This window comes from Thamnophis elegans, chromosome 9 (assembly GCF_009769535.1).
Source record: "Thamnophis elegans isolate rThaEle1 chromosome 9, rThaEle1.pri, whole genome shotgun sequence".
Taxonomy (NCBI): Eukaryota; Metazoa; Chordata; class Lepidosauria; order Squamata; family Colubridae; genus Thamnophis; species Thamnophis elegans.
In genome coordinates, this window is record NC_045549.1 from 22,111,539 (window position 1) to 22,138,917 (window position 27,379).

The 27,379-nt window shown below is 40.3% G+C and overlaps 1 protein-coding gene across 1 annotated transcript in view; it reads right to left on the reverse strand.

Moving 5' to 3' along the window:
- Window positions 1-77: 77 nt before the first annotated feature.
- CENPE (centromere protein E) overlaps window positions 78-27,379 on the reverse strand; it is a 65,495-nt gene continuing 38,193 nt past the window's right edge. Inside the window, exons 31-48 of the mRNA XM_032224355.1 lie at window positions 26,078-26,236; window positions 24,744-25,055; window positions 24,432-24,569; window positions 24,052-24,210; window positions 21,971-22,183; window positions 20,599-20,811; window positions 20,176-20,388; window positions 18,998-19,072; window positions 16,955-17,167; window positions 14,659-14,868; window positions 11,836-12,042; window positions 10,457-10,678; window positions 6,877-7,080; window positions 6,004-6,116; window positions 5,381-5,478; window positions 4,656-4,815; window positions 2,510-2,772; window positions 78-390 (exon numbers count right to left, since the gene is read on the reverse strand). Coding sequence (XP_032080246.1) covers window positions 293-390; window positions 2,510-2,772; window positions 4,656-4,815; window positions 5,381-5,478; window positions 6,004-6,116; window positions 6,877-7,080; window positions 10,457-10,678; window positions 11,836-12,042; window positions 14,659-14,868; window positions 16,955-17,167; window positions 18,998-19,072; window positions 20,176-20,388; window positions 20,599-20,811; window positions 21,971-22,183; window positions 24,052-24,210; window positions 24,432-24,569; window positions 24,744-25,055; window positions 26,078-26,236 — 3,270 coding nt within the window. The 3' untranslated portion in view covers window positions 78-292. The remainder of the gene's footprint in view (window positions 391-2,509; window positions 2,773-4,655; window positions 4,816-5,380; window positions 5,479-6,003; window positions 6,117-6,876; window positions 7,081-10,456; window positions 10,679-11,835; window positions 12,043-14,658; window positions 14,869-16,954; window positions 17,168-18,997; window positions 19,073-20,175; window positions 20,389-20,598; window positions 20,812-21,970; window positions 22,184-24,051; window positions 24,211-24,431; window positions 24,570-24,743; window positions 25,056-26,077; window positions 26,237-27,379) is intronic.

A 27,379-nucleotide genomic window follows, 5' to 3' on the forward strand; every position in this document is an offset into this window, starting at 1 on the left:
GACTTTATTTTACCAAAGCAAATAAACAAAACTCACTTATAATCAAACAAACTGAAAATTACACTAACCAGTAGAAATATTTTTATAAAGATACTTTATTTATACATTTAAAAATACAATACAAAACACGATACAAAATGAATTTTCTAATGGAGATGTACAAACAAGAGTAAAAAACACATATGGGTATGATGGAACATATGTTGTAGGCTATCAGTTTCATCTTGCCAGAAGAGGAAAAATGAAGTGGCATCTGTCAGTCTTGCCCAGCACCTATGAAAAAATCTGACAATCACTGAGTCTTGCAATTAGAAACATCTCCTCTATCGTCTGATGAAAGCCAATCCTTAAAGTTGTTTTCTTCGGATTCTGTTTTGCCAAATTTTGCATCTATTAGAAAGAACAGAAAGAACATATTATTAATAAAAATAACTACAAATATTTGAGTAACCCAATATAACAAGGGAAGAGCTTGATAGATGTTTGGAACTTTTTATTTCATCACACTATTCTCATGAATTTGAGATTAATTACCTTACTAGATGAGCAGATTGTTTATATAACATGGTGGTACACTACTTCCTGTATATGTAATGTACTAAATGGCAAACTAAACTATGGTGCTCTTAGACCAGGGGGTCCCCAAACTTGGCAATTTTAAGACTTGTGGACTTCAACTCCCAGGGTTCTCCAGCCACATAATTGGCTGGAGTATTCTGGGAGTTGAAGTCCACAAGTCTTAAAGTTGCCAAGTTTGAAGACCTCTGTCTTAGACCTACTATACATTCATGTTGGGAGCACTAAAGTGCTTCAATGTTGAAAGGATTGAATCACTGTTGCCTGGGGGACATCCTGTTGGGGACTCCTTTCATGTCCCTGTTAAGTTTCCCACCAAAGTGATATCCATCCATCTACTTATGGTCACCTGCTTTCAAACTGCTGGATCGGCAGTATGATGGGAACGCACCCCATCACGCAGTAGCAACCGCGTCTTGAACGTGAGCCTGTCAATTGTCAGCCCAGCATCCCAACCACCATCTAAGTTGTTCAGGAGGACTATGACGATCCAATCTTACTATATGCAAGAATTGTCTTGTACTGTATGTTTTTTCTATTGCTTTCAGCTATACGAAGTTATCATGTAGGTACACCAGTTATTGGGTGAGGGATGTCAGGACAGGACAGCCTCTAAACCTCACATAAAAATCCAGTGCCTTATTTCATAAAATCAGAAACTCTTTGTTCTGCCCAGCTACCCAAACACAACAAACCCTCTGACGTGAACACAAAAGATTCCTTTATTAGGAATCCCAGCAGTCCTGGAAAAAAAGTTCATCTCACAGGCTAACAAATCCGTCCGTCCGGAATATGAATACTATATTTTTCGGAGTATAAGAAAAAAAGAGGGTGAAAATCTGGGTGCGTCTTATACACTGAATACAGCATTTTTTGCTGCCCGAAACCCTGCCCCCTTCACCAAAATGGCCATGCATAGCCTTTAGGAGCCTTGCAGAGTGCTCCTGGGGGCTGAGGAGGGCAGAAATGAGCAAAAATAGGTCATTTTTTTGCTCAACCCCCCCCCAGGAGCACTCAATAAGCCTCCTAAAGGCTATGCATGCCCTTTTTTTTGACAAAAAATGGGCCCATTTTTGCAAAAATGGACCATTTTGTGCTCATTTTGGGGGGCCTCCCCAGGAGCACTGTACAAGCCTCCTAAAGGGTATTCATGCCCTTTAAAAAAATGGGCCTGTTTTCATGAAAAACGGGCCATTTTGGGGAAGTTCGCAGAGTGCAAAAACTTTTTGAAAAAAATTTGCCACTTCAAAACCTTGGTGCATCTTATACTCGGGTGCGTCTTATACTCTGAAAAATACGGTAGTTGTCTGCCACACCTATTCATCTCCGCCCCCTGCCTTTTATCCCGAGTTAGGTTGGAGCCTAGTTAGCAGTGGTGGCTCTTCCTTCCCCAGGATAGGCCCGTGGCTTTCCACTGCTCTCCCCTTCTCTGCCTTCTGCGCAGCTGCGCATCAAGCACTGGACCTGGCTATTCCTCCTCTTCCTCATCAGCCACTTCCAGAACTGGGGGCTGCTAACTCTCCATCTGAGGGCTGACAGACGGACCAGGGTCTGCCTGTTTCTCTTTCTCTACCAGCTCCACTCCCTCTTCCCCCTCGAGCTCTCAGATTACCATGATGCTGATCCTGATTCCCACACCTCATCCTTTTCTGAGTCAGCTGTTGGAGAGGCTGGTGGCCACAACACTCTTGGCTATCTCATGCAGTGAATAAACAATAACTAATCCTACAATGTTTTGAAACATTTTTCCTGCTGATCATTACATTTTGTAGGACTTGTTTTACGTGTGCAATCTATAGAAAAAGCAAATGGATCAGAAAACAAGCTGGTAAATACAAAGTTGTGTGTGTGTGTGTGTGTGATCCCAACACAGTTTTACTCTAAAATAGGCTCTTCATCTTAGCATCTAAGAATGCATCATGCTGTTACTTACTTGCAGTAATCCCTAAGCATGAGTTATCAAAGAAATTTGATTGGCTGTTCGACGGCATCAACTGTGGCGTGTCCAAAGGCAAGATTGGCTGCATGGAGCTCTCCTTGCAGGGAGAGGCTGGCAATGCCAAATGAGAAGAAACTGGCGCTTTCTTTGGAGATTTTATTTTATGCTCCTCAATGGTGTCTCCCAAGACACGCTCCCTCCTCTTCATAGCTCGCTCCTTCCATTTCTTAACTTCTTCTTTCAAGTGATGCACGTTTCTTAAAATATACATTAGAAATATTTAATCACCTGGTGTCCAGATAATGTTTTTTTTTCTTATTCTGCAGAGCCCATTCATTTTTTCCCCCTAACAAATTGTTCTGACCCAGCTCCCCAAACATGACAAATGCTCTGAAGTGAACTCAAAAAATTCCTTTACTAGGACTTCCGGAAGCCCTGGCAAAAGTTTCTCTCTCAACGCATGCTAACAAGTCCAGCTGAAAGATGAATAGTTGTCTGCCACATCTATTCATCTCTGCCCCCTGTCTTTTTTATCGCCAGAACTAGGGGAGGACCTTGCTAGCAGCGGTGGCTCTTCCTTCCCAAGGATCAGCCCACAGATTTCCACTGCTCTCCTCTCCTCTGCCTTCTGCGCATCAGGCACTGGCCCAGGTGTTCCTCTTCTTCATCAACCACCTCCAGACCTGGGAGCTGTTGACGCTCCATCTGAGGGCTGACGGATGGCCCAGGCTCCACCTGTTTCTCTCTCTGCCAGCTCCATTTCCTCTTCTCCCTGGGAGCTGACCCTGACTCCCACACCTCCTCGGATTCGGATGCTGGAGGGGCCGGTGGCCGACAGACCACAACACAAATGCTTATACATGGCTTTTTGCAAAACTTGCATGCTTTTCCTTTTATTGTCTATGCATTCATGACTTATAACACGATGGGCAACCTGTGACCTCCAAAATCCTTTTTGTGAACGTCAGTGCCAATCCTTGGTGTAATTGTTAAAAAAAATTGGTAGAATAATTTCCCACCATTTGGAGCCAGAAAAATACAGCTACAGGTAGTTTTGGCCTAAGGCCACACCTGATCCCAAAATTTGTGATGCTAAGACAGAATGTTGTTAAGTGAATTTCGCCCCATTTTACAACCTTTCTTGCCACAGTTGCTAACTGAATCACCACAGTTAGTAACTTGGTTGTGAAGTGAATTAACTGTCTGTTTTCAGAATACGGATAGCTGGCAAGTCAGAAACGTGATGCCAGGAAAAGCCATTCTGAATTAGATCATGAATCTGGGGCAAATATTGTCATAAGAGCCAAGGTGGCACAGTGGTTAGAATGCAGTAGTGCAGACAACTTCAGTTGACTGTTATCTGCAGTTCGGCAGTTCAAATCTCACTGGCTCAAGGCTGACTCAGCCTTCCATCTTTCCAAAATTGGTAAAATGAGGACCCAGATTGTTGAAGGCAATATGCTGACTCTGTAAACCACTTAGAGAGACTATGAAGCGGTATATAAATCTAAATGCTATTGCTATTATCGGTAACTGTTTAATTCCCCCCCCCCAAAAAAATTCCCAGGGCTTAATAAACACTAATTATGATGTCATCCTAAAAAATGTGATGGTCTTCCCTCACAGGCACCAATGTACCCGCAGACATTTTCCTTGCCATCACCAATGCTAGCTTTCTTTTAATGGATGGAATCTCACCAGGAGACATCCAGAACATCAGCTTTCTAAATGTGAACACTGGGGAAAAAATAAACAAGTCCCCCCCCCCCCTACACACACACAACAGAAGCCAACAGTTCAAAACAACCCCAAAGCTCTGATAAAACTGGGAAGCAAGACAAAGCTAATCATCAATCCCACAATCTTGCCAGGCGAATATCTTCAAATGTGTGGACAGCTTATCTTTTACAGCAGTGATGGGTTTTAATTTATTTTATTACCAGTTCCCTTGTGCTCATGCTCACTTCTGTGCATGGTGGGCGGAGCCTCCTGCCGCCGTCACTACCGGTTCGCCCGATCTGGGGCGAACCAGCAGAAACCTACCTGTTTTAGATATACTGTATCTAAATGTTCTCTATGAAAAATTCATACATGCACAACCATTGTAAGCTGTGTTTCCGGGCAGAATATGATGACTTACGACAACAGCAGGTCATGTTCTTTCTTGAATTGAGCGTATTCTTTTTCCAGCTTTGCATGCTCAGATTTTAACACTAGCATATGGGTATTCTGTACAATTCCACTACCGCCACCACAAGTAATTGGTAGAAATGACTGAGGAAGGTCTTTGTTAGACGTCACTGAAAAGGAGAAGGTCCAGCATGGTGAGCCTTTTGCCAATGACAACATTACTATCCAAACATCTTTCGCAACTTTTTTCAAAATCACCTCATTTCATGACATGGTATAATTTGGGATCACATATTCAAGAGACTGTGGTTCGGGTTGGGGATTTTATCACAGGATTTGAGGCTTCCAGCTTTTATGATTTTAAATGACTGAGGTGATTAAAACGAGATAGCACTGATGGAAATGTATCTACAGAAATATATTCAAGCAGGATTTTGTCAAAATAGCCCTGAAAGTATTTCTTTGCACTTTTGGAACACATGAAAGAATGAGTTTGAAAAATGAAAGTATTTTCCTGCTTGGCTATCATTTGTGTAACGTTGTACCTTAAAAGCCCATGTCATACAGCAGTGGTTCCCAAACTTGGCAACTTTAAGACTTGTGGACTTCAACTCCCAGAATTCTCCAGCCAGCTGGCTGGAAAATTCTGGGAGTTGAAGTCCACAAGTCTTAAAGTTGCCAAGTTTGGGAACCACTGTCATACAGCCAAGAGATGACACACTGGTTTGCATTTACCTGTTATATCCTGTTCTTGTTGAGCTTTACGAAGTTCTTCCTTCAACTTTCTTAACTGCTCTTCCCGATGATCTGCCAGAGCTTTGGCATTTGCCATTCTAGAATAGTGAAGATTCAGTTTTAAATCGAATTAATCAATGATCTTAGTCTACAGTTATACAATCGTAATAGTCTACAATGATTGTGAGTGGAGGATGCAGAACAATTTGGGACTGTGAATTATTTTTTTTAAAGCGCAATAGCACAATACTTCTCCTAAGCTGTTCCTGCACTCTTGAACAGGTAAGTCCTAAGTTCTTGATTCCCAACACCTGGTCTGCAAAGGTCTTCTACTTAGTGGCTCAGGTTGAGAAATTAAAAGGAACCTTTAAAATAGCTGAGATGTTATGAGATTTGGGAAGTTCTAACTTGAAATTTCAGGTGAGTAGACCAACATCATGAAAAAATATCGGCATTCTTCTTTAAAAAAAAACAACACCTTGAAGTCCTAGAGATGCCATCTCAAGGGAGCTCTCCAGGGTGCAAAGAGGTATTGGATTAATGCTCCATTTCTTAGATAATGGTCTGTCTGAATGTGGAGTCTATTGCTTCATAAAATTTTCTTTCAATGAAATGGAACTTACTCTCGATCAAACAATTTGGATTGCTTCATTCTTGCCATATCGGCTTTAGCAAGCTGAGTTGTCAGGTCTTCAATTTTCTCCTTATATAATCCAACACCTTTATCCACCTGGGCCTAGCAAGGGAACAAAACATGATCTTGAGAGAAGGGGAAAACAACAGTTGCATATTTCCAAGTGCCCAATAGGCACTTTAGAAAAATGAAATCGTATTTACAGATTAGATAATGGACTTTTTAATAAGAACATTACATCTCGCTTCGGATCAAAGTAATAATGTCAGGACCATTGTCAAAAGGAGGTTTGGATCTAGTAAAAGATCAGAGTTATCACCCTGTCAAATCAGTTGGTGCCCTAACTGATCTGCAGGAAATTGTGCTTCTATGGTTTCATTCCGCAAAAATGACTGAATTGCATAAAACTAGAGGCCAAAGTTGTAGAGCACTTTCATTTTCTTTAAGGAGGAGTGTTTTCAGCCGCACGCAGCGGGGCAGGGCAAGGCTTGGAGAAAGTATAGCATTGTGAGCTGATGGGTCCTTTTGTGTAAACTTGCCTTCAGTGTCCAGCAGCCCAGAAAAATATTACATGAGTTTTATATAGGAATTGCAGAGAGAAGGTGTGAAGCAGAGGTAGTGTTCTGCTGGTTCGCCCCTATTCGGGAGAACCAGTAGCAGCGGCGGCGGAAGGCCCTGCCCACCCGCCATTGCAGACGTTCTGCGCATGCGCAGAAGCACCACGAGCCACTCCCGGTTCCAAAGCAGTAACAAAGATAAGAGGAAAGCATTACTGGTGTCATGTGAATCCCATGAATAAATATTTTGCTCCCAACATGAAACATCAAAGCAAAGAAGTCACTTATATTAATCCATACAATACCTTGAGTGTTTCTCTCTCACTTAATGCATTTCTTAAGCAATTTTCTTTTTCCTCTAATGCAGCTTGAAGCTTGATGACTTCGCTCCTGGAACCTCTCACTTTAAGTTTCATTTCTAGTATGGCTATTGTTTTCTCCTTTTCCTGGAGATTTTTTCTTTCTTCATTTATTATGCTTTCTAGATCTTGTATTTTCAACTGTAGATTCTTTGAACAAAGAAAGTTGTGTTATTAGAAAATGGAACACAACTCTACCAGATTTTATTTTCAAAGGTGGAGAAAAGGTTTAGCTGTTCTTAGCGATAACTCTGAAACTTGCAGAGTTAATTGGAACTGAAGCTCTTAAGATTATTCATAAGAACTCCAATATTTTGAATGCTGGGCTCTTTATAAGAAGAATGTGGCCTGAAAACAGTGAAAATGGTCAGAAAAACAGACCGTTTCTTTTAGAATAGTAAGAGTCACAGCATCAAAGAGGAGGATGAATATAAACAAAACTAATTGCAAAATGATGCTTCCTCATTTATAAGAAGTAACCTGGTGCCATTTTATACATCTATTGGGAAAACACTCTTTTTTTGTTTTCACATGGCAGAATGACCAATGTCATGTTTCCTGCAACCATAGATTTAAAAGCATCATTCTATAGATCTCTTTTAAATCGAACTGTCACGATTTATCAAAATCTACCACATTGGTGAACCAAATTTTCTACCATCTGTCCTTTTCAATTAGAAAAGTTGGATAAAATTTATTCTGTCAGGAAACCTGTTTAAGAACTAGATTTGGATATAGGAACATCATCTATTGAGTCTGTCATCTGCACCTCTATAACTATCTGGTTTGGTTCTACAACCCAATAAGATAGACCCAGACTTCAGAGGATAATCAGAACTGCAGAAAAAACAATTAGTGCCAACCTGTCTTCCTTTGACGACCTATATACTGCACAAGTCAAAAAGAGGGATGTGAAAATATATACAGACCCTCACATCCTGGACATAAATTGTTTCAACTTCAACCCCCAAAATGATGCTATAGGGCACTGCACACCAGAACAACTAGACACAAGAACAGGTTTTTCCCGGGTGGAGAGCTGACGTCGCGACGGCACGCTGTGCGATCTTGGTGCGCCAAGATCGCAGTCGATATTTCTGCCACTGGACGATCCATTTAGACCTAAACTGTCCCGTAGAGATGGTGATTGAGAAGGGTACTTCCTGCTGATCTCAGGGACACTGCAAAGTCCCTGAAAGATCCAGGAATAGCCTTTTTTGTCCGGCGACAGAAACGCAGCTAATGAAGCTGCTGAAGTTGGGACAGCTCCGGAATTGGAAGAAAGCGGAAAGAGAAAGTGTATCGAATTGGTGAGGAAATTTTATTATTAGAGAAAGAGACTACCCCTCCAAAAATTGAGTTAAGTTAAGATTGAAGACAGAAGATTGTAGGTGGCGAGATTGATCTGCATTGAATTTGTTATCCTGGTTCTAATTTTTTTTTTCATGGATGGAACTTTTGCAGGGGCTCCCTATTTTTTAAACTGAATGGATTAATTCTTTCTTCTTCTTTTTTCACTTTTGCTTACACCTATTGATTAAAATTATCCTTCTTTTTTTAATGCTTGATTGGATTGATTGGATTGTTTTTTATCTCCATTTAAGGTTTTTTTTTCCTTTCTTAAGCTTGGAATATAAAGAAGATAATAAGGATTATAAAGAGGGTTGTAACAACAGGAGGAAAAGCAGTTACACTGCCACTTAGAGGCTGGAGGCATTGTTTTTTCTTATTTCTCTTTAATCACTTGAGATTCAAGGTTCTTTCAGTTTGTTTACTGACAGTGATAGTAGGAAGAGCACAAGTTGTTTATACAGGTGCCTTTTGGGAGTTCTATCACTAGCTATTGAAGGGAAGATATTTTGACTTGAAAGATAATAAATGAACCTGTTTGAAGTTTATTAAAATAGCCTTGAACTCTATAGTGGCAGTGTCTGCAAAACTGAAAGAATGGCTCAGCAGGAAAAAGAAAGTGCAACATTGCAAATGATTATGTTTGAAATTCAAAATCTATTAGTTGTGACAGAGAGAATTGAAAAGAGATTGGAGAATATGGAATACAAAACAGCAAAATCTGATGGAGAAACTGAGGATGTTTACCAAATGAAGAAAGTGGAGGACAGCGTTCAAAAGATGGAAGAAAAAAAATGAACAAAGAGATAAGAAAACTGTGGATAGTGACAACAAAGTGAGCGTGGTGGTAATGGCAAGAGCGGAATATGGAAAGGGGAGATAGATGGATTGGAACTCTATTCCAGACTTCAAAGCACAGAAGAAGAAGAAGAGAAATCTTGATAGAAGCACTAGCGATAACCAAAGATAAGCTGATGGAAAGAACAGATGTTGGGTTTCAAGCTTTTATGAGATATGAAAGGAACAACATGTTCCCAAGAGAAGTTTATACAAGATTTATTAAGAAAGTAACCAGAACATTAATGCTACAAATGGCAAGAGATATAAGACTGTACTATTACTGGAAAGATACAGGTTGATGCAATGAAAATGTATAACAAAAACTAAGCTAAATGTAATTTACTAGTACTATGTATAAAATGAAGTGACAATAGCTATAGTTAAATAATGATTAATAATGATAACAATACAGACAGATATATTAGTTTGATAATATGAAATTTTATATAAACAACACATGGAGATTATGAGAGATTTAAAAGCTTTATCTAGAATATGTTATAAAGATGTATTGTGATTGGATGATCTTAGGATGATTTAATAGAACGTTATCATATAATCCTATTCTAGATTTTGAATATTATATATAAAAGGATGTAAAAATAATTATAGTCAAATTAAGGTTGAGATATAATAATTGTGATATACATGAATATAGGTGAATTTAAAATATGCGATTTGATATGAAAAGAAGGTGATGACTATGGAAGAGATGCATGGAAATGCTGTAACCAACTGACCCACTTTCTACAATTTGTAATGGAAGATGGTTTTTTTTATTTTTATGTTTGTTTGTCCTTGTTCAAAAACAAATAAAAATTGTTTTAAAAAAAAGAACAGTTTTTTCCCCAACGCCATCACTCTGCTAAACAAATAATTCCCTCACCATTGTCAAACTATTCACTATGTCTGCATTACTATTAATCTTCTCATCATTCCTATCACCCATCTCCTCCCACTTACAACTCTATGACTATAACTTTGTTGCTTGTATCCTTACGATTTATATTGATTGTTTCCTAGTATGATTTGTTTGCTTATTTGTACCCTATGACTATCATTAAGTGTTGTACCTTACGATTCTTGATGAATGTATCTTGTCTTTTTATGTACACTGAGAGCAATATGCACCAAAGACAAATTCCTTGTGTCTCCAATCACATTTGGCCAATAAAGTATTCTATTCTACTCTATTTGGGAAAGCAGAGACTAAATAGAAATTGAAAAAATGGCATACCAGGAAAAGTTGCAAAGAAAAGAACTAAGCATTAATCAAATTAGGCAAACAAAGAGACATCAGACTAAGGTGCTAAACAGAGTTTAACAAAAAACACACCTTTGTATCTTGTTCTGTTGCTTTCAGATTACACCCTAGGTTATGGTTTTCTTCTTTTACTGCCATATTAAGAACAGAACAGGACTTTTGCCCTTTCTTTAACACATCTAACTGTAGAATCAGTTCCTTTGTTTCTTCTTTACATGCTTTCAGAGTAGCATCGATCTCTTTGCAGTAGTTGGTGTTTATGGCTTCCACCGCAGATCTAGCTTGAAAATAGGGCTGTAATATAAAGGCAACAATAGATGTTGGGGCAGGTATGTTACATTGCTATCTCTAACATAGAGTCATCCAATTACTTCAGAACACAGTTTCTGCAAACTCTAGATCCATGATGGTGAACCTATGGCACGCATGCCACAGGTGGCACACAGAGCCCTCTTTGCTAGCACGCCAGCCGTCATCCCAGCCCACCTCCACCGTGCATGCGTTTCCTACCGCCCAGCTGGTCTTTGGGTCTCTGCCATGCATGCGTGGAGGGTGGAGCCTTCCCTGATCTCCACAGGTTCCCCTCCCAGCGCCCTGCCTTTCTACTCCATTTCTGCCACGTGCATCAACCTGGAAGCCGTGTGAGCACCCCACCCCGCTGCCCTGTTTTGGACCTGGAAAGCCTCTTGCACCAACCTGGAAGCCAAAATAGAGCATGGGGGGGGGGGGGAGGATGTTGCATGCACGGGGGGGGCACAGAGTGCAAGAGCAGGGGATGTGTGCACATGCGTGGGGATGGGGCGCCTTTGCAGGGGGCCCTCACATTGCAGTTTGGGGATTGGGGTACACGTACATGCATTCATGCGCGCTTTCGGCACTCAGCACTAAAAAGGTTAACCATTAGTATTCTAGATGATGGTGAGCGGTTTACTGCTCAGGTGCCAAAAGAGCATGTGCCTGTGTGATAGCGTGCACGTGTGTGCCCACACCCACAATGCAATGCCCTCCCACAGGGTGAATGTGTGCACAACCCCCCCTCCCCCCCCCACATACGTGCATGCCTCATTGAAGCCTCTGGACTTCCGGTAGCTCCGTTGGGCCATTTTTCACCATCCACAGGCTCCGGAGGCTTTTTGGAAGTCTGGGGAGAGTGAAAACCACCTTTCCCCGCCCTCCGGAAGGCCGAAAATCAGCTGGCCTATATGCACGTTTGCTGGAGCTGACATAGGGCAACGCTACACATGCCTTCAGGTATGGCTCCACATGCTACCCGTGGCACGAGTGTTCCCCATCATGGCTCTAGATCAACATGCCTAATAATCTAAGTTGCTTTGGATTATTAAAACCAAAAGAAACATGCAACTACATATACAGCCTTATCTCCGTGGGCAATCTTAAAAAAACACGAACAGTAATATTTCTGCTACACATTTTAAACCTGCATTTCGTACCTCAGCTTTGGGCTGTAGAAATTGATTGATGGACCGAAACTTTTCAGTATTTTGCTTTATTGTTGCCTTAAAGCCTTGCAAATCAAAATGATTTGAACACCGTTCCAAATACTGTTCCATCTCTACGTTCTCACGTTCCAACTCTTGTAACATAACCTCTGTGCTACCGAGTTCTTCTTCCATTTCAGAAACTTCTTTTGAAATTTGCTGTGCCAAGAAATTCATAAAAATGATCTGGTTTGTCAAGACATGTAACATGACTTTTTATTTTTTATTTTTGCAGCACGGTAACTGGCAAGAAATGTATGCAGAAACCACTTAACACAGAAGCAGTATTAACCCTTCCAGCTCAGTTAACAGCACTGAAAGGAAACCTTTAATCTGATTTATCTTCCCACCTGTTCAAAAGGGCATCATAGCAGGAATGAAATTCCAAGAGATACATTCTTTTCTTCTTACAAGTTTTAATTGGACATGCCAAGGACTGACTTTGAAAAGTCCTGTACTTTGTATTACAGCTTTTAGGAAAAACTCTTAACTCTGGTTTAGTATTCCCTCTTCTGCTATGCCATCTCAAATATAATAGGCAAAGTAGGCCACCTGCTGAATTATGTACAATGCGCATCTTTTTATTTATTTATTTATTTATTTATTTATTTATTTATGGGGTTTGTATGCGGCCCACTCTCGAGAGACTCAGGGCGGCTTACAGATAAAAAGGGGAAACATACAAAAATAAAAACAACATTAAAATTCTACAACATTCATAGCTTAGGATGGGGCTGGATAAATCAACAGCCCCAGGCCTGCTGGAACAGCCAGGTCTTGGTCGCTTTGCGGAAGGGTAGTAAGGGTCCGGATCTCCACGGGAAGATCGTTCCATAGGGCCGGAGCAGCTACAGAGAAGGCCCTCCCCCGGGGAGTCGCCAGCCGACATTGACTGGCAGATCTTTGGTTTTGTCAAATGGAATATGCAACTTTTTCTATGACGATTTCATTTACCATATTTTTCGGAGTATAAGACGCACCAAGGTTTTGAAGAGGCAAATTAAAAAAAAAAAGTTTTTGCACTCTACAAACCTCCCCAAAACAGCCCATTTTTCATGAAAACGGGCCTGTTTTTTTTTTAAAGGGCATGGATAGCCTTTCGGAGGCTTATAGAATGCTCCTAGGGGCTGGGTTTAAAACTGAGCAAAAACCAGACCGTTTTTTGCTCATTTCTGCCCTCCCCAGCCCCCAGGAGCACTCTGAAAGTTTCCTAGAGGCTTTGCATAGCCATTTTGGTGACGGGGTTTTGGGAGGCAAAAAATGCTGTATTCAATGTATAAACACACCCAAATTTTCAGCCTCTTTTTTGAGAGAAAAAGGTGTGTCTTATACTTCTCTCAGAAACTGCCCTGAGCTCTCTTGAAAAGAAAAGCAGTATTGACAGCATCTATTATTACATCAAGGTAAAAAGATTTGACTTTGTTAATAACCTGTCTTCCATGAAGTTTAAGTATTTTTCCTTTCGAATCTAGATGAGAAAGTAATAGCAAATAAATAAATAAATAAAGCCAGTGACTGTTAGTCCTTCACTGATTTCCGAAAGACCTTGAATGGCATTATACAGTATTATGGTGGATCAAAGGCAGAATCTTTAGGTATCAACCTTAGTAGTCTATTGGCTTCTGGAACATGAGTCTCCAGGAAACGGCTCTAAAGACTAACCGTAACTCGGAGCCACAGTGGCTAGAGTGCAGTACGGCAGGTTACTTCTGCTGCCTGCCAGCTGCCAATTTGGCAATCTCACCAGGCTCCAGGTTAATTCAACCTCCCATCCTTCTGAGGTTTGTAAAATGAGGACCCAAATTGTTGGGGGCAATATGCTGACTCTGTAAGCTGCTTAGAGGGCTGTAAAGCACTGTGAAGCAGTATATAAGTCTAAAACAAATGCTATTGCTATTATCATCTCTGCAGAGATTAGACTGGCCTCCACTTTGACACTGTTTCACAAGGCTCTGAAGTCCTTGGTTTTTCCAATGGGCCTGGGGAACCCGGAGTGGGATAGATCCCATCAAGTGGCTTGTTTGACTGATTGCTGTTGCCAGGGGGCTGCAGGGTTATTGTTTTTATTGTACTAGCTGATAACCCGGCATTACCCAGCTAATCTTGTCTTAGGCAGGAAAAGGAATAAATTATACCTATAGTGCCAAGTCAAAGTAATGCTGGAACATACACACACACAGACACATACCCGAACTTGAATCCAAAATGCACACTATCACTGTCAAAAGTACTGTGATTTGAAACTATAGATACAATTCATTTCCTTTTGATTTTAGCGGCCCAGGCATTCCAGAGTTATGCTGGAACACACAGATACAGACACCCCGAGGGGTGTCTTACACCCACAGTATTTGTTTCAGAGAGTAAGTCATCTGTGTACCAAATTTGGTTGAAATTGCTCGAGGCGCTCCAGAAAACAAACAAACACACACACATTTTTCTATACAGTATATATAGATAACCAACAAATGTACATTTTCTAATTAAATAATAATAAAAAAAAATAATTAGCAGATGATGGAAATTATTACCACACCCCACAACACAGGATAGCAAATGTTTCAGGTTCTGTTATGTAATGGTGTAGATGCTTCCCTATCCAAATGTTGTGAGGCTGTGTGAGATTTTCCAAACGCATGCTATTTGGGCTATTTTGAACTGTAGTTTAAGTGAGGGAAGGGTTTGGAAATGGTGCTTGGAGATATAGCAATGTCGCTTGCCCCAGCCCCAGCCCCAGCCCCAGCCCCAGCCAGGCAACCTTTGGAAAAGCATTACCTCTGTGAGACCATCCAAGCTCTGGATCAGTCCAGAGACACCAAACTGCTGGGATGCATCTCCCTGCTGTTCCAAGTGAGGCTTTCCAAGTTGCTGCATTTGCATTAGCAGTGCATGTTGATTTCTTCGCTCATCAAGCAGCTCCCTTGTGTACTGGCTGACGTTTGTATAGTATTCTTTTCTTTTGTCACACAAGCAGGCAAAAAAGTACTGTTGAAGATGAAGAAGTTAATTAAGAGCTGTGGTGGTACAGTGGTTAAACTGCAGTATTAGGAGGCTGACTCTGCCCATAGCCAGGAGTTTGATCCTGACCGGTTCAAGGTTGACACAATCTTCCATCCTTCTGAGGTGGGTAAAGTGAGGAACCAAATTGTTGGGTACAATAGGCTGACTCTGTAAACTGCGAATTGAGGAGCTGTAAAGCATTGTGAAGTGGTATATAAGTCTAAGTGCTATCACTATTACTAAAAGAACATAAGTGCTCAAAATCTAGTTGAGTTTAGTCATTTATCTTGGGATAAGTAGACCACTTTAGCTTTACTCTGTAAGCAAACTTTAACTTTACGATAAATTTGGTCAGCTCTCAAAGGTTGCACAAAACCTGGCTTGTTTAACATGGGCTACCATCTCTAGGGATGCAGTGGTTCAGTGGCTGAGCTGGTCGATCAGAAAGGTTGGCAGTTCGAATTCCTAGCACCGCATAACGGAGTGAGCCCCTGTTACTTGTCCCAGCTTCTGCCAACCTAGCCGATCGAAAGCATGTAAAAATGCAAGTAGAAAAATAGGAACCACCTTTGGTGGGAAGGTAACAGCGTTCCATGCACGTTCGGCATTTAGTCATACCAGCCACATGACCATGGAGATGTCCTTGGACACCGGTGGCTCTTCAGCTTTGAAACAGAGATGAGCACCGCCCCCTAGAGTCGGGAATGACTAGCACGAATGTGCGAGGGAAACCTTTAACATTCCTATTAGCCTGTTTTTCTATTGAATCTTATGCTACCCATTGTTGAAGAGACTTTGTGCTGTTTTGTTCCGGAGGTTCAGAATTGACTGTTCCCCAAAAAAACCACTTAGTCTACAAACAACAGAATTGTAGACTGGATCAATCTTTCCCCACTTGGATATATAGACAATTGTCTGAAATTCTCAACAAAGGATTGCTGGCTAGGGAATTTTGGAAGCTGAAGTGCTCCTCTTTGGAGGAGTCTCAAGCTGGGGAAGGATGAACTAGATAGACCTCTGCTCTGATACAAGAGAGATCTTCCTTAAAATTTGAATGTATTCACATTTAGTGACCGTTTAAAGTTACAATATATTTATGGCCATTGCAGTATCCCCATAGTCATGTGATCAAAATTAAGAACCTTGGCAACTAGCTTATATTTATGACGGTTACAGTGTTCCAGGGTCATGTGATCATCTCTGACAAGCAAAGTCAATGGGGAAGCCAAATTCACTTAACCACTGTGATACGAACTTAACAACTGCAGTGACACACTGTCTATGGCAGGAAAGGGACAAAACTCATTTAACAATTATCTTGCTTAGCAACAGAAATTTTGGGCTCAATTGTTGCAAGTCGAGGATTGCCTGTAATGTAAACTGTACAAAAGAACTAACAGAAGCTAACAGATTTACATGTGACTTACTGAGTTTGTTAGGCCCCCTAAGCCATGAATTATAGTTTAACCCCCAAGGATAGATTTAGGTCAGGTAGTCCTTGATTTATGACCAGTTGCATAGTGATGAAAGTTACCACAGACAAAACCCAATGGTACTTACAAACCTGTTGTGAACTTCTGATGGCTGTGGCCCCCCTGCAGTTGTGTGGCCACATTTCAGACTCTTGCAGACATTTCCAGTGTTACATGGTCACATGACTGGGATTGATCACATTTTGTGCTGAAAACCAGCATTAACTTCTGGGTTCGGGCAAAAATGCCCTATAACCAATTTCGTTGTATTTAAGTACAATGACAATAAAGATTATACTTATACTTAATGAACAATGGGTTCACTTAACAACAGTGAGTCCACTTATTGACCACAGATTCACTTAATGACCATGGTGAGTTACTGAACTGCCCCAAAATGTTATAAAATCGGGTCACTCATGTGATCATCTGTTTTATGGCAGTCACAATTTATGACATCAATGGGCAGACCTCATTATAGTTGTAAGCCAAGATCCACTCGACTTCCAAAACTGAACAAAATTTACACTCAAAGTTAAAACTAAACAAACCACTTAATAGTTTAGCATGTGATACAAAATACTATTTAAAGCTAGTACCTGAAGTTTGTTCAACAAGCTGTAGAGGCTGTTACTTATGCGCTCATTTTCTATTTGAAGCCTTTTGATGTTATTGGCTTCCTGGCGAGAAATGTCAGGAAGCCCCTTGGTTATTAAGGCTTTCTTGCTATCATACAGATTCTTGATCTGAAGAGAGATTTTAATGAAATATTCAGATCTTTTTTCCAGCTCTGGAAATTTCTTTGGAGCCTCCTGAAATAAAAAAAATGAAACAGGCTGAAATTAACCAAGGTTTTCACCTTTTAAAATCAGTGGTTTTCTCAAAAATCACAAATGTCATAGCAGGAATAAAATAAAGTTTCATAGTCAAAAAGATCACAATCTTGTGCTATTAAGAAACATGTTTGATCAACCGGAGTGCGTTTTTTGAATTGCTTTCATGTGAACAAGCTACCGCACCCATTGTTGAATATTAGGTTTGTCCTTGCTGTAATCCTCCCCCTCACCAAAACATATATTATATCTGTGATGGCGAACCTATAGCAAGCATGCCACAGGTGGCACGTGGAACCATTTCTGAGGGCACATAAGGCGTTGCCCTGTCAGCTCCAGCGCGTGCTGGCCAGCTGATTTTGGCCTTGATTTTCAGCAGTTTTTCACCCTCCGGAGGCTTCAGGAAAGCCTCCTGAAGGTGAAAACTCACCCAATGTGCAAACCGCAAGTCAGAAAACGTTTCCAGCCTCTGGCGGGCCTTTGGGGGTGGCTGTTTCCCCCTTCCCCAGGCTCCTAGAAATCCTCTGGAGTCTGGAGAGGGCAAAAACAGACCTACTAGGTCCATTGGAAGTCGGAAAATAGGCCATTTCAAGCCTCCAGAGGCCCTCCAGGGGGTAGGGGAGGCCATTTTCACCCTCCCTAGGCTCTAAGAAAGCTGTGCGCATATGCACGGTGTGTGTGTGTGTGTGTGTCACACGTGCATGCACAGGGGGCACGGTGTGCCCCCCCCATTAAGTTACGGGGGTGGGCACGCGAGTATGCGCAATAGCGTGCATGCTTTTGGCACCTGAGGTGAAAAAGGTTCGCCATCACTGCATAATACATTCACAGACAGCTGAGGAAAAGTAGCTGTGGGAGATATCTGCAGGGTGTGATTTAAAAAAAATATATATCAAAATGGCAGCCACAATGGGGCACAACACTGTCCATCTTTTAAGTGCAATATTAAAAAAAATATGGAGTTTTGATCACACTGTTACCATTGCCATTGTGAGGTGTGGGCTGAGTTGTTTTTTTTTTACACCATAGTCTGAAGACACCCCTGATAACAGCAGCACAAGGGAAGAGTTCTTGGGGTAGCAATTACTCTGAGGAAACCACTAGATTTACACATCATCTTTCTATATCAAGAGCTCCTGCATTGCAATGGATGTTCCTCTGTTTTCTGGCATAAAATACAAGTTCACAGATAGATTGGGTATAATTGGAAATTGACTTCAGTCATTGTGTGAGAACAGGCAGGATAAAAGAATCCTCTACTCCTCTACTCACAATAGAATTCCCTATGGCACCAGGCTTGAAATTTTGGATAATCTGGAACTGCGCCGCCTGTGGTTCGATCTAAGCACAGTACACAAAATTGTCTGCTACGACGTCTTGCCTGTTAACGACTTCTTCAGCTTCAACCACAATAATACACGGGCAAACAATCGATACAAACACAAGGTAAATTGCTTCAAACTTGATTGCAGAAAATACGACTTCAGCAACAGAGTGGTCAATGCCTGGAATGCTCTACTTGACTCTGTTGTTACATCATCAAACCTTCACAACTTCAATCTCAAACTGTCTAACATGGACCCCACCCCATTCACGCCCCGTAAAGGGGGCGTGCATAAGGTCACCATCATCCCTGTCCTACTGTCTCCATTTATCTGTATTTACTTCCTTTGTTCATGTTTATATTCATACCTAAACTTGCTATCTTGTTCATGTTTGATAAATAAATAAATAAATAATAGACATTAGAACTCCATTTAATGCAGATTTAATCAATGGGAAATAGAGTAAAATGGTGATAGCATTTACCATTATTCTGAATATTTTTGCTTCCAAGATTTCAAAGCAGTCTTGCATCTTTCGCTGGACACTCATTTCAGACTCCTGGAAAAAAGAATATATATATATTCGGTGGTAAACTATTATCTCAATATGAGTAGATTATGTCCAACTAAATAGAATACTTAATAGAACTGTAAAGATGGAAACACACTTTGATTCCTGCAATGGATGAATGGCTGCCAAAAAATGGATGGAGTCAGCAGAGATGGCTAAATTGACTGCTTTGATTAAATAAATGAATATGATCAGTTTCGTTTCCATTTGGAAACCGCTTTTGGATTTTGTGCTTGCAATGGAAAAAAAATAATGAAACTTTGACTCTGGGTTTTGCTGATTAGATAGGTTTGTTGTTATAGAAATGGCTAGTGCTGTATATAAAGCTCCAGGTTTCCTGGGTCCAATCAAGTCCAAGTCTAGGAGGCAGTGCTCATCTTTGTTTCTAAGCTGAAGAAGCCAACATTGTCTGAAGGCCCTTCCATGGTCATGTGGTCAGCACAACCGTATGGCTGAGACACACAGAATGTTACTTTCCCACCAAAGTGGTACCCATTTATCTACTTGCATTGGCATTCCCTTTTGAATTGCTAAGTGGTCAGTTGCTGGAGCAAGTAATTGCCGCTCACCCCGTTGCTCAGGTCTTGAATCCGGGCAATCAGCTTTCCAGTTGACAAACTCAGCATCTTTAACTGCGGAACCATCACATCTCGTGGCTAGTATATATTACTAGTTGGCTACCCGTGCTTCACCATGAAACTAAATGATTGGGCTCCTCTTCTCCCTCTCAGACTTGCCCCACAGAAGCCTCTCCTCTCCTATCCCCCTTCTCTCCAGTTACTTGTCCCAGCTTCTGCTAACCTAGCAGTTCAAAAGCATGTAAAAAATGCAAGTAGTCATGCCGGCCACATGACCACGGAGACGTCTTCAGACAGCGCCGGCTCTTCGGCTTTGAAACGGAGATGAGCACCACCCACTAGAGTCGGGAACAACTAGCACATATGTGCGAGGGGAACCTTTATCTTTACCTAAAGGAAATTACAATGTGATGTTTGGGTTGAAAGCTAGACGTCCACATCTATCACCAATGGTTTTACAGAATAAGAAACAATATATCAGTGAAATTCCATTCACTGGAAAGCATCCTGTACCTTTCCAGCATTTTGAGAGAAGGTCTCCTGAAGTTGGCTTTGAGTTTCTTCCTTAATGTTCTCCGTAACCTGCTGAAGGTCATCTCTCTCTTTTTGAAGCAATGCCTTCTCTTTCAATAGCTGTTGAACACATTTCTCCTGCTCCCGCAATTCGGCTGTCAATTGTTTCTTTTCCTCATTAAGGCTGCTTGCCTCTTTGTTTAATTTTATTATCTAAGGAGTTAAATTTTACACCATTAATACAGCAGCCTTTCTCAGATAGTGCCTTTGAGAGATAACAACAGTTTTGGACCCTTATATTTTAGAGTGAAAATATGGAAGATGCAAGGTTAGGGAAAACTAAATCAAAGTCTTTCCAGTTCAGTACATATTTAAAATATTTATGTACAAACATAATACATTTCATAGGAAAGCATCACCTACCTTTGCAGCGTTTTCAGATAAGGTCTCCTGAAATTGACTTTGAGTTTCCTCCCTAATGTTCTCCATAACCTGCTGAAGGTCATCTCTCTCTTTTTGAAGCAATGCCTTCTCTTTCAATAGCTGTTGAATACATTTCTCCTGCTCCCGCAATTCTGCTGTCAATTGTTTCTTTTCCTCATTAAGGCTGCTGGCCTCTTTGTTTAATTTTATTATCTAAGGAATTAAATGTTACACCATTACTACAGTAGCCTTTCTCAGCAAGTGCCTTAGAGAGATAACAAGAGTTTTGAACCCTTATATTTCAGGGTGAAAATATGGAAGATGCACGGTTAGGGAAAACTAAATCAAAGCCTGTGTAGCATCAAGTTTTGTCTAAAGAACAGAACAGAATATATTGGCCAAATGTGATTGGACACACAAGGAATTTGTCTCTGGTGCATAAGCTCTCGTACATAAAAACAACAAAGTAATATAATCATAAGATTATTATTATTATTTATTGGTTTTGTATGCCGCCCACTCTCGGAAGACTCTGGGCAGCTTACAATAAAAAAAGGGAAGGGGGATACAAAAATAAAAACAACAGTTTAAAATTACAACAACATTCACAACCTAGGGTGGGGCTGGACAGTTCAACAGCCCCAGGCCTGCCGGAACAGCCAGGTCTTTGTTGCTTTACGGAAGGCCGGAAGGGTAGTGAGGGTCCGCATCTCAGCGGGGAGATCGTTCCAGAGGGCCGGAGCAGCTACAGAGAAGGCCCTCCCCCGGGGGGTCGCCAGTCTACATTGACCAGCCGATGGAATCCGGAGGAGGCCTAGTCTGTGCGATCTAATCGGTCTGTGGGAGGTAATTGGCAGGAGGCGGTCTCTCAAGTAGCCAGGTCCGATGCCATGTAGGGCTTTAAAAGTAACGACTAATAAGAGGAGGTAGCAGGAATGATGAAAAGGATAATAATAATAATACAGACTTACTACATGGGTAAATATCCTTAGACATAAGACGGTGCTGTGAAGATTAGGTATTCAGCAGACAGAGGGAAAATTGTCTATGGGCCTAGATGTTTTGGCATGAAATGCCCTATAATAATATCTAGACGGGAGCACTGAAATAGTTTATGTCCATGATGTGAGGAGTCTGTAGGTAACTACTCAGCTCTCTTTCTGATCCATGTAGTATTCAGGTCCTCAATGGAAGGCAAAGGAATACTAAGGAAATTAAAATTTGCTTCTTTCCCTAAACCTTTGAGTACTCTGTTTAAACATTTCAAATTATTTTAGATTCACAAATGCTATTTTCCCAACTTTCCAGTTCAGTATATATTTCAAATACTTATGTACAAACATAATACCATTCATCGGAAAGTATCACGTACCTTTGCAGCGTTTTCAGAGGAGGTCTCCTGAAGCTGGCTTTGAATTTCTTCCTTAATGTTCTCCGTAACCTGCTGAAGGTCATCTCTCTCTTTTTGAAGCAAGGTCTTTTCTTTCAGTAGCTGTTGGACACATTTCTCCTGCTCCCTCAATTCGGCTGTCAATTGTTTCTTTTCCTCAGTAAGACCTCTTACCTCTTCATTTGATTTTATTATCTAAGGAATTAAATGTTACACCATTAGTACAGCAGCCTTCCCCAGCTAACTCCTTTGAGAATAAATGCAGTTTTTTTTTAAAACCCCCATCATTCAAGGTCAAAATATGGAGGATGCAGTTAGGGAAAACTAAATCAAAGTCAAGATTAATGGTAAACAGTACTAAGGAAATTAAAATTTGTGTTTCCACTAAACAGTGAAGTCCTTTTAAAAAAATTAAATTATTTTTAACTGCAGTGCAGTAAACATTTAAAGTATAAAAATATTTAAAGTAGTACGTGGTATTACTGTACTGATGTACAAATATAAACATGACTATAATCACTTAATTGGCAACTTTCAAAATGTAATCACTTGTCTAATTAGATTACACTGTACGTTCCATTCCAATGTGTTTCTAGGTATTCTAAATTTGGAGAATTTCTAAATTTTCCTCTTCTGCAACTCAGCCCTTCTGGGTTATTGACAGAGGTTCTTAAAAGTCAAGATGGGAACTGTGACTATGCAATTAAAGCTTTACATTTTGTGTGTGTGCCATGATTACACAATTGCACCCACCATGTTTGACCACATCCTCCACCAGACACACCTGTATAATCAGAATAAGCTTTGCTTTTGTTCTACTTTCTTAAGACTTTCCCTAAACAAGAAGCCACATTTCAATTAGACAGTCTTTAAGATTAAATAATGGCTAGTGAATATCTGAAATAGTCCTCCTTCCATTTTAATCATTAAAAATTAACTCTTATGTTAAACCTCACTTGCATTGATCTGGCACACGTATTTAACCCACATTCCCAGATAATTCTATTCCATAATACATTTTTTTTCTGTTTTATTGTCCTGTGCAGTTATACCCATTTCAATTTAGCATGCTGTGTAAATTATCCTAGTCTGCTTCATTTTATAATTTATTAATTAAAACAAATCATGGCTTAGTATGAATGTAGTCAGTATTAAAGAATTCTGACTGAAATTCCCTTAAAATCACAGGAACTCAAATAAAGAAGCAATTCTAAATTGCCCAGAAAAGGGTAACTTTAAAATAAAGAAAATGAAGAAATCCTTTAATTTTAGTTCACAGTTACTGGCAGGGTGATAGTGGAAACAATTGAAGTATATTCTAGATCTCTTGCTAAGGACTATGATTTTGTTTAGGATATTTTATTTCCCAGTATCATCCCTGCAATACTAAGTAAGGGCTACCAGTCATCTTTTGATTCCTACAGGAATGTCTAACCTGCAGTAAGTGTATTAGAGAGTTGTCTGCATAAAGCAGAATAGCCATGTGTTTTTCTGACAACATGGTGTGTGCTTGTTTATGCATGTGTGAAAGTCCAGGTCCCCCTAGTGGCCCAGCTTGAACTTTATGAAAAAGTTAAACAGGAGTGGAGGAAATAAATAATGTTGTTTGACATCCTAGAAGATAAATACCCCTCTGGGGAAGAATGTTTGGCATGGACCAGGACCAAAAACATTCGTAAGATAAGGATCTCACTTGATTTTTCAAGTTGCATGATCCAAATTCAGGACAAAAATGTAAATTAGTTTTAATGTAATTTATATATTTTATAATTTGGTCTAATTTCTAAGAGCCAAAGAGTCCAGCCTAATCAAATCAAACTCAAATCCAGTGTCTTGGAAACCAATTAGACTGTGATTGCAAGCCTACAAGAAGGACATGACCGGGACAATATGTTCCATTGACACTGGTCTTCAGAATGATGCTACTGTTGAAAGGGGAGGTGGCACAAAATTCTAAGAGCTGTTGAATGCTGATTGCTCCAAATTTAGTTAAACCTGCTTTTTATAATAGTTCCTTTTTATCTGTCTAGGCTTCATTAAAAAACAACTTGTAATTTTCTTACTTTTTCTTGTAGGTGCTTTGTTTCTTCTTTAATCTCTTCTTCTAATTTCTGAAACATCTGTTGTTGCTCAAGAACCAAATTCTTCTGGTATTTACCTTCATCTTCTTGTGATTTTACATATATCAACAATTTATCCAGTTCAAGTTGACTATGCTCACTCTTAATGTGTGTGTGTGAAGAGAGAGGGTGGGGGGAGAGAATGTCATGAGATACAATTATTCAGAACATCAGTTGCAATATTAAGAGTTTGTACAATAGCGATTCCACCAATTCTTTTAGGTTAAATAAGAAATATTGACCAGGGGAAAGGGGGCGGGGGGAAGTTTAAAACAGCAGACACTCTTTAGTATTAAAACACTTAAAAATGGTATCTTTCTTACTTTTTTCTTCAGCTCCTCATGAACTTTTAAAGTCTGAAAATCTGTAGTTACGATTTTTTCTTTTAGTTCTTCTACCATTTCCTTATGTTCTCTGAGAGAATTGTTAGCCTCCCTCAGTTCTTGCTGCAGTTCCAAATTCTTTAACAACAAAAATAAATAAAATAAATTCACATGCAATCAAGCTGACCACCACATTTAAAGAAAATCTTAATCCAATAAAAAGGATTTCCCGCAAAAGGGGCAGCAAATTAAATCGCTTTGAAATAAGATGGCAGAAAATAAATTGAATGAATGGAATGAATGAATTCTTACCACTGGAACAAGCCTCTCTATAGTCTCACTCAGACGATGGACTGTTTGAATCATGTTATCCTTCTCGGCTTGAAGAACCTCTATTTCTGTTCTTAGATTCTCTTTTTCTTGGCTGAGGTATTTGACGTTTTCTTCACTGCTCTGAAGCGTCTGAACAAGCTCGTTTTTCTCCCTCTGCAAGGCTTCCATTTGAGACTCAGAGATACTTAGCTGTTCATCATCCTTCGTCTTCTCTACATTCTGCTGACTCTCTTCTTTTTTCAGGCAGAGCAGTTGCCGCAGCTCGAGAGAATTGTTTTCTAGGTATTGGAGCTGAAACATGATTTTTATGAAGAAGAATTGGGCTATTTTGCATTTTGCATTCCAAAACGCCTGATTACTGTATTTTCCGGACTATAAGATGCACCAGAGTATAACATGCAGCAAGATTTTTAACAGGTAAATTAAAACAAAAGTTTTTGCTCTCCCCAGCCCCCAGGAGTACTCTGCAAGCCTCCCAAGCCCTCTGCACACCCCCTTTTTGTGAAAAAGGGGGCTGCAGAAAGTTTGAGGACTGCAAAGTGCTCCTGGAGGCTGGGGAGGGCAAAAAACCAAGCAAAAAGCCTCATTTTTTCATGAAAATGACCCCCCCCCCCTTTTGTGCAAAAAATTGGGCTTGCAGAATGTTTGGGAGGCCTGTAGAGTGCTCCTGGGGGCTGCAAAAGGGCAAAACAATGAGCAAAAAATGGCCCAGTATTTTTTTTTAACAAAAAACGGGGCGTGCAAAGTTTGGAAGGCCTGCAAAGTACTCCTGGGGGCTTGGGAGAAAAAAAACCAGCCTCATTTTTGTGAAAAATGGGCCCATTTTTCGCCTGTTTTTGCCCTTTCGAGTCTGAAGCAGCACTTTGCAGGCTTCCCAAACCCCATGCACGTCCACTTTTGTGAAAAACGGGATGCAAGAGCTGGGTTTTGGGAGGGCAAAAATGCTGTATTCAGTGTATCAGACACACCCAAATTTTCACCCTCTTTTTGGGGGGGGAAAGGTGTGTCATACTCTGAAAAACAAGGTATTTAGAAATTCCTCTATTAATTTGGTTAATCCCATTTTCAAAGCTATCACCATTGCAACTAATAATCAATTCCATTTTCTATATGTGTTCTGTGTAATTTTGGCAAAAGAGTTCCTTTTCATCTATACTATCTTGATTTTTTTAAAATTAGAGGCTTTTAGAAATAATTTGAAATATAAAAGGGACATACTGTCAAAAAAACCCCACCTGAGCTTACTTTTAAAAAAATTCATTTTAAATTTTAGGCCATATTTATGAACATAATTCTACTTTTCATTTACTTACCTTTTCTTTAGTTTTTTTGTTTCTTCTTTTAAATTCCTCTTCAAGTCTCTGAAACATCTGTTGTTTCTCAAGAACTAAATTCTTCTGTGTATTAACCTCATCTTCTTGTAATTTTACATATGCTAACAACTTCTCCAGTTCTAATTGAGTATCCTCAGCCTAAAATATAGATTGAGAAAAAAAGCTAATTACATCATGAAATAAAATCAGTTGGCACATCAGTTTCTATTATGCAATTTGAAGAAAATATCAAGCGTTTCAATAACTGAACTTTAGAATTATTGTGAACTTTAAAATAAAAATGATTGACTAGGGCACTAGAGAACTTTAAACATGTTAGAATAATCATAACTGGGAGAGACATGGTAACAGATCAGCCAATGAATAGGCAACTATGTCAGCCATGGGAGCTGAAACAGAACTGAGTCTGTGCTGAGAATTGAAACTAAAACAAGACTACCTCTGCTCTGAAAACTACTCTCTGCTGTACTGCTGTTTACGTTTTACTTGCAACTTCTACTACGTTGAAAGGCTCTACTATTGGTATTGTACATTTATTCATCTGTTATATAAAGAAGTTAATGAATCCAGCTGAATCAGTTATCTGTATGTGCTTTCTGGATTTGATTTTTCTGCAGCAAACTCCGACAAAACGGCAGATGTTGAAAGCATCATGCTCAATCCTGTCAAAACCAGGTGGCTCTGGACTTTTGAGCACTCCAGATCTGGATTCATTCCATCTTTAGTCTTGGATGAGGCTATACTCCCCTGTTCACGACTGGTGTTTAATCTATGGGTTATTTGGTACATGTTGCTCCAACTTGAAGAGCAGGTAGCAACTGTGAAAAAGAGGACCTTTGGATAGCTTCATCTGGTGTTACCCGTTGCATCCACTGCTAGATCAGGAAACACTTCAGATGGTTTCTCAAGTTCTAGTCACCTAAAGGTAGAATTACAGCAATGCAGTCTAGGTCAGGCTGCCTTTGAAGACCAATCAGAAGGTATAGTTCTGTGTGGCGAACCTATAGCACGTGCACCATTTCTGAGGGCACACAAGACGATGCCATGTCAGCTCCAGTGCGCATGCTAGCTGATTTTTGGCCGTTTTTTGCCCTCCGGAGGCTTCAGGGAAGCCTCCTGAAGGGGAAAAACCACCCAACGGGCAACCCGGAAGTCCGTTCCCGAACTTCCAGTTTGCATGTTGGGCAATTTTTCACCCTCCCCAGGCTTCAGGAGGCTTCATGAGGAGTTCGGGAACAAACTTCTGGGTTGCCCATTGGGCTGTTTTTCCTCCCTCCGGAG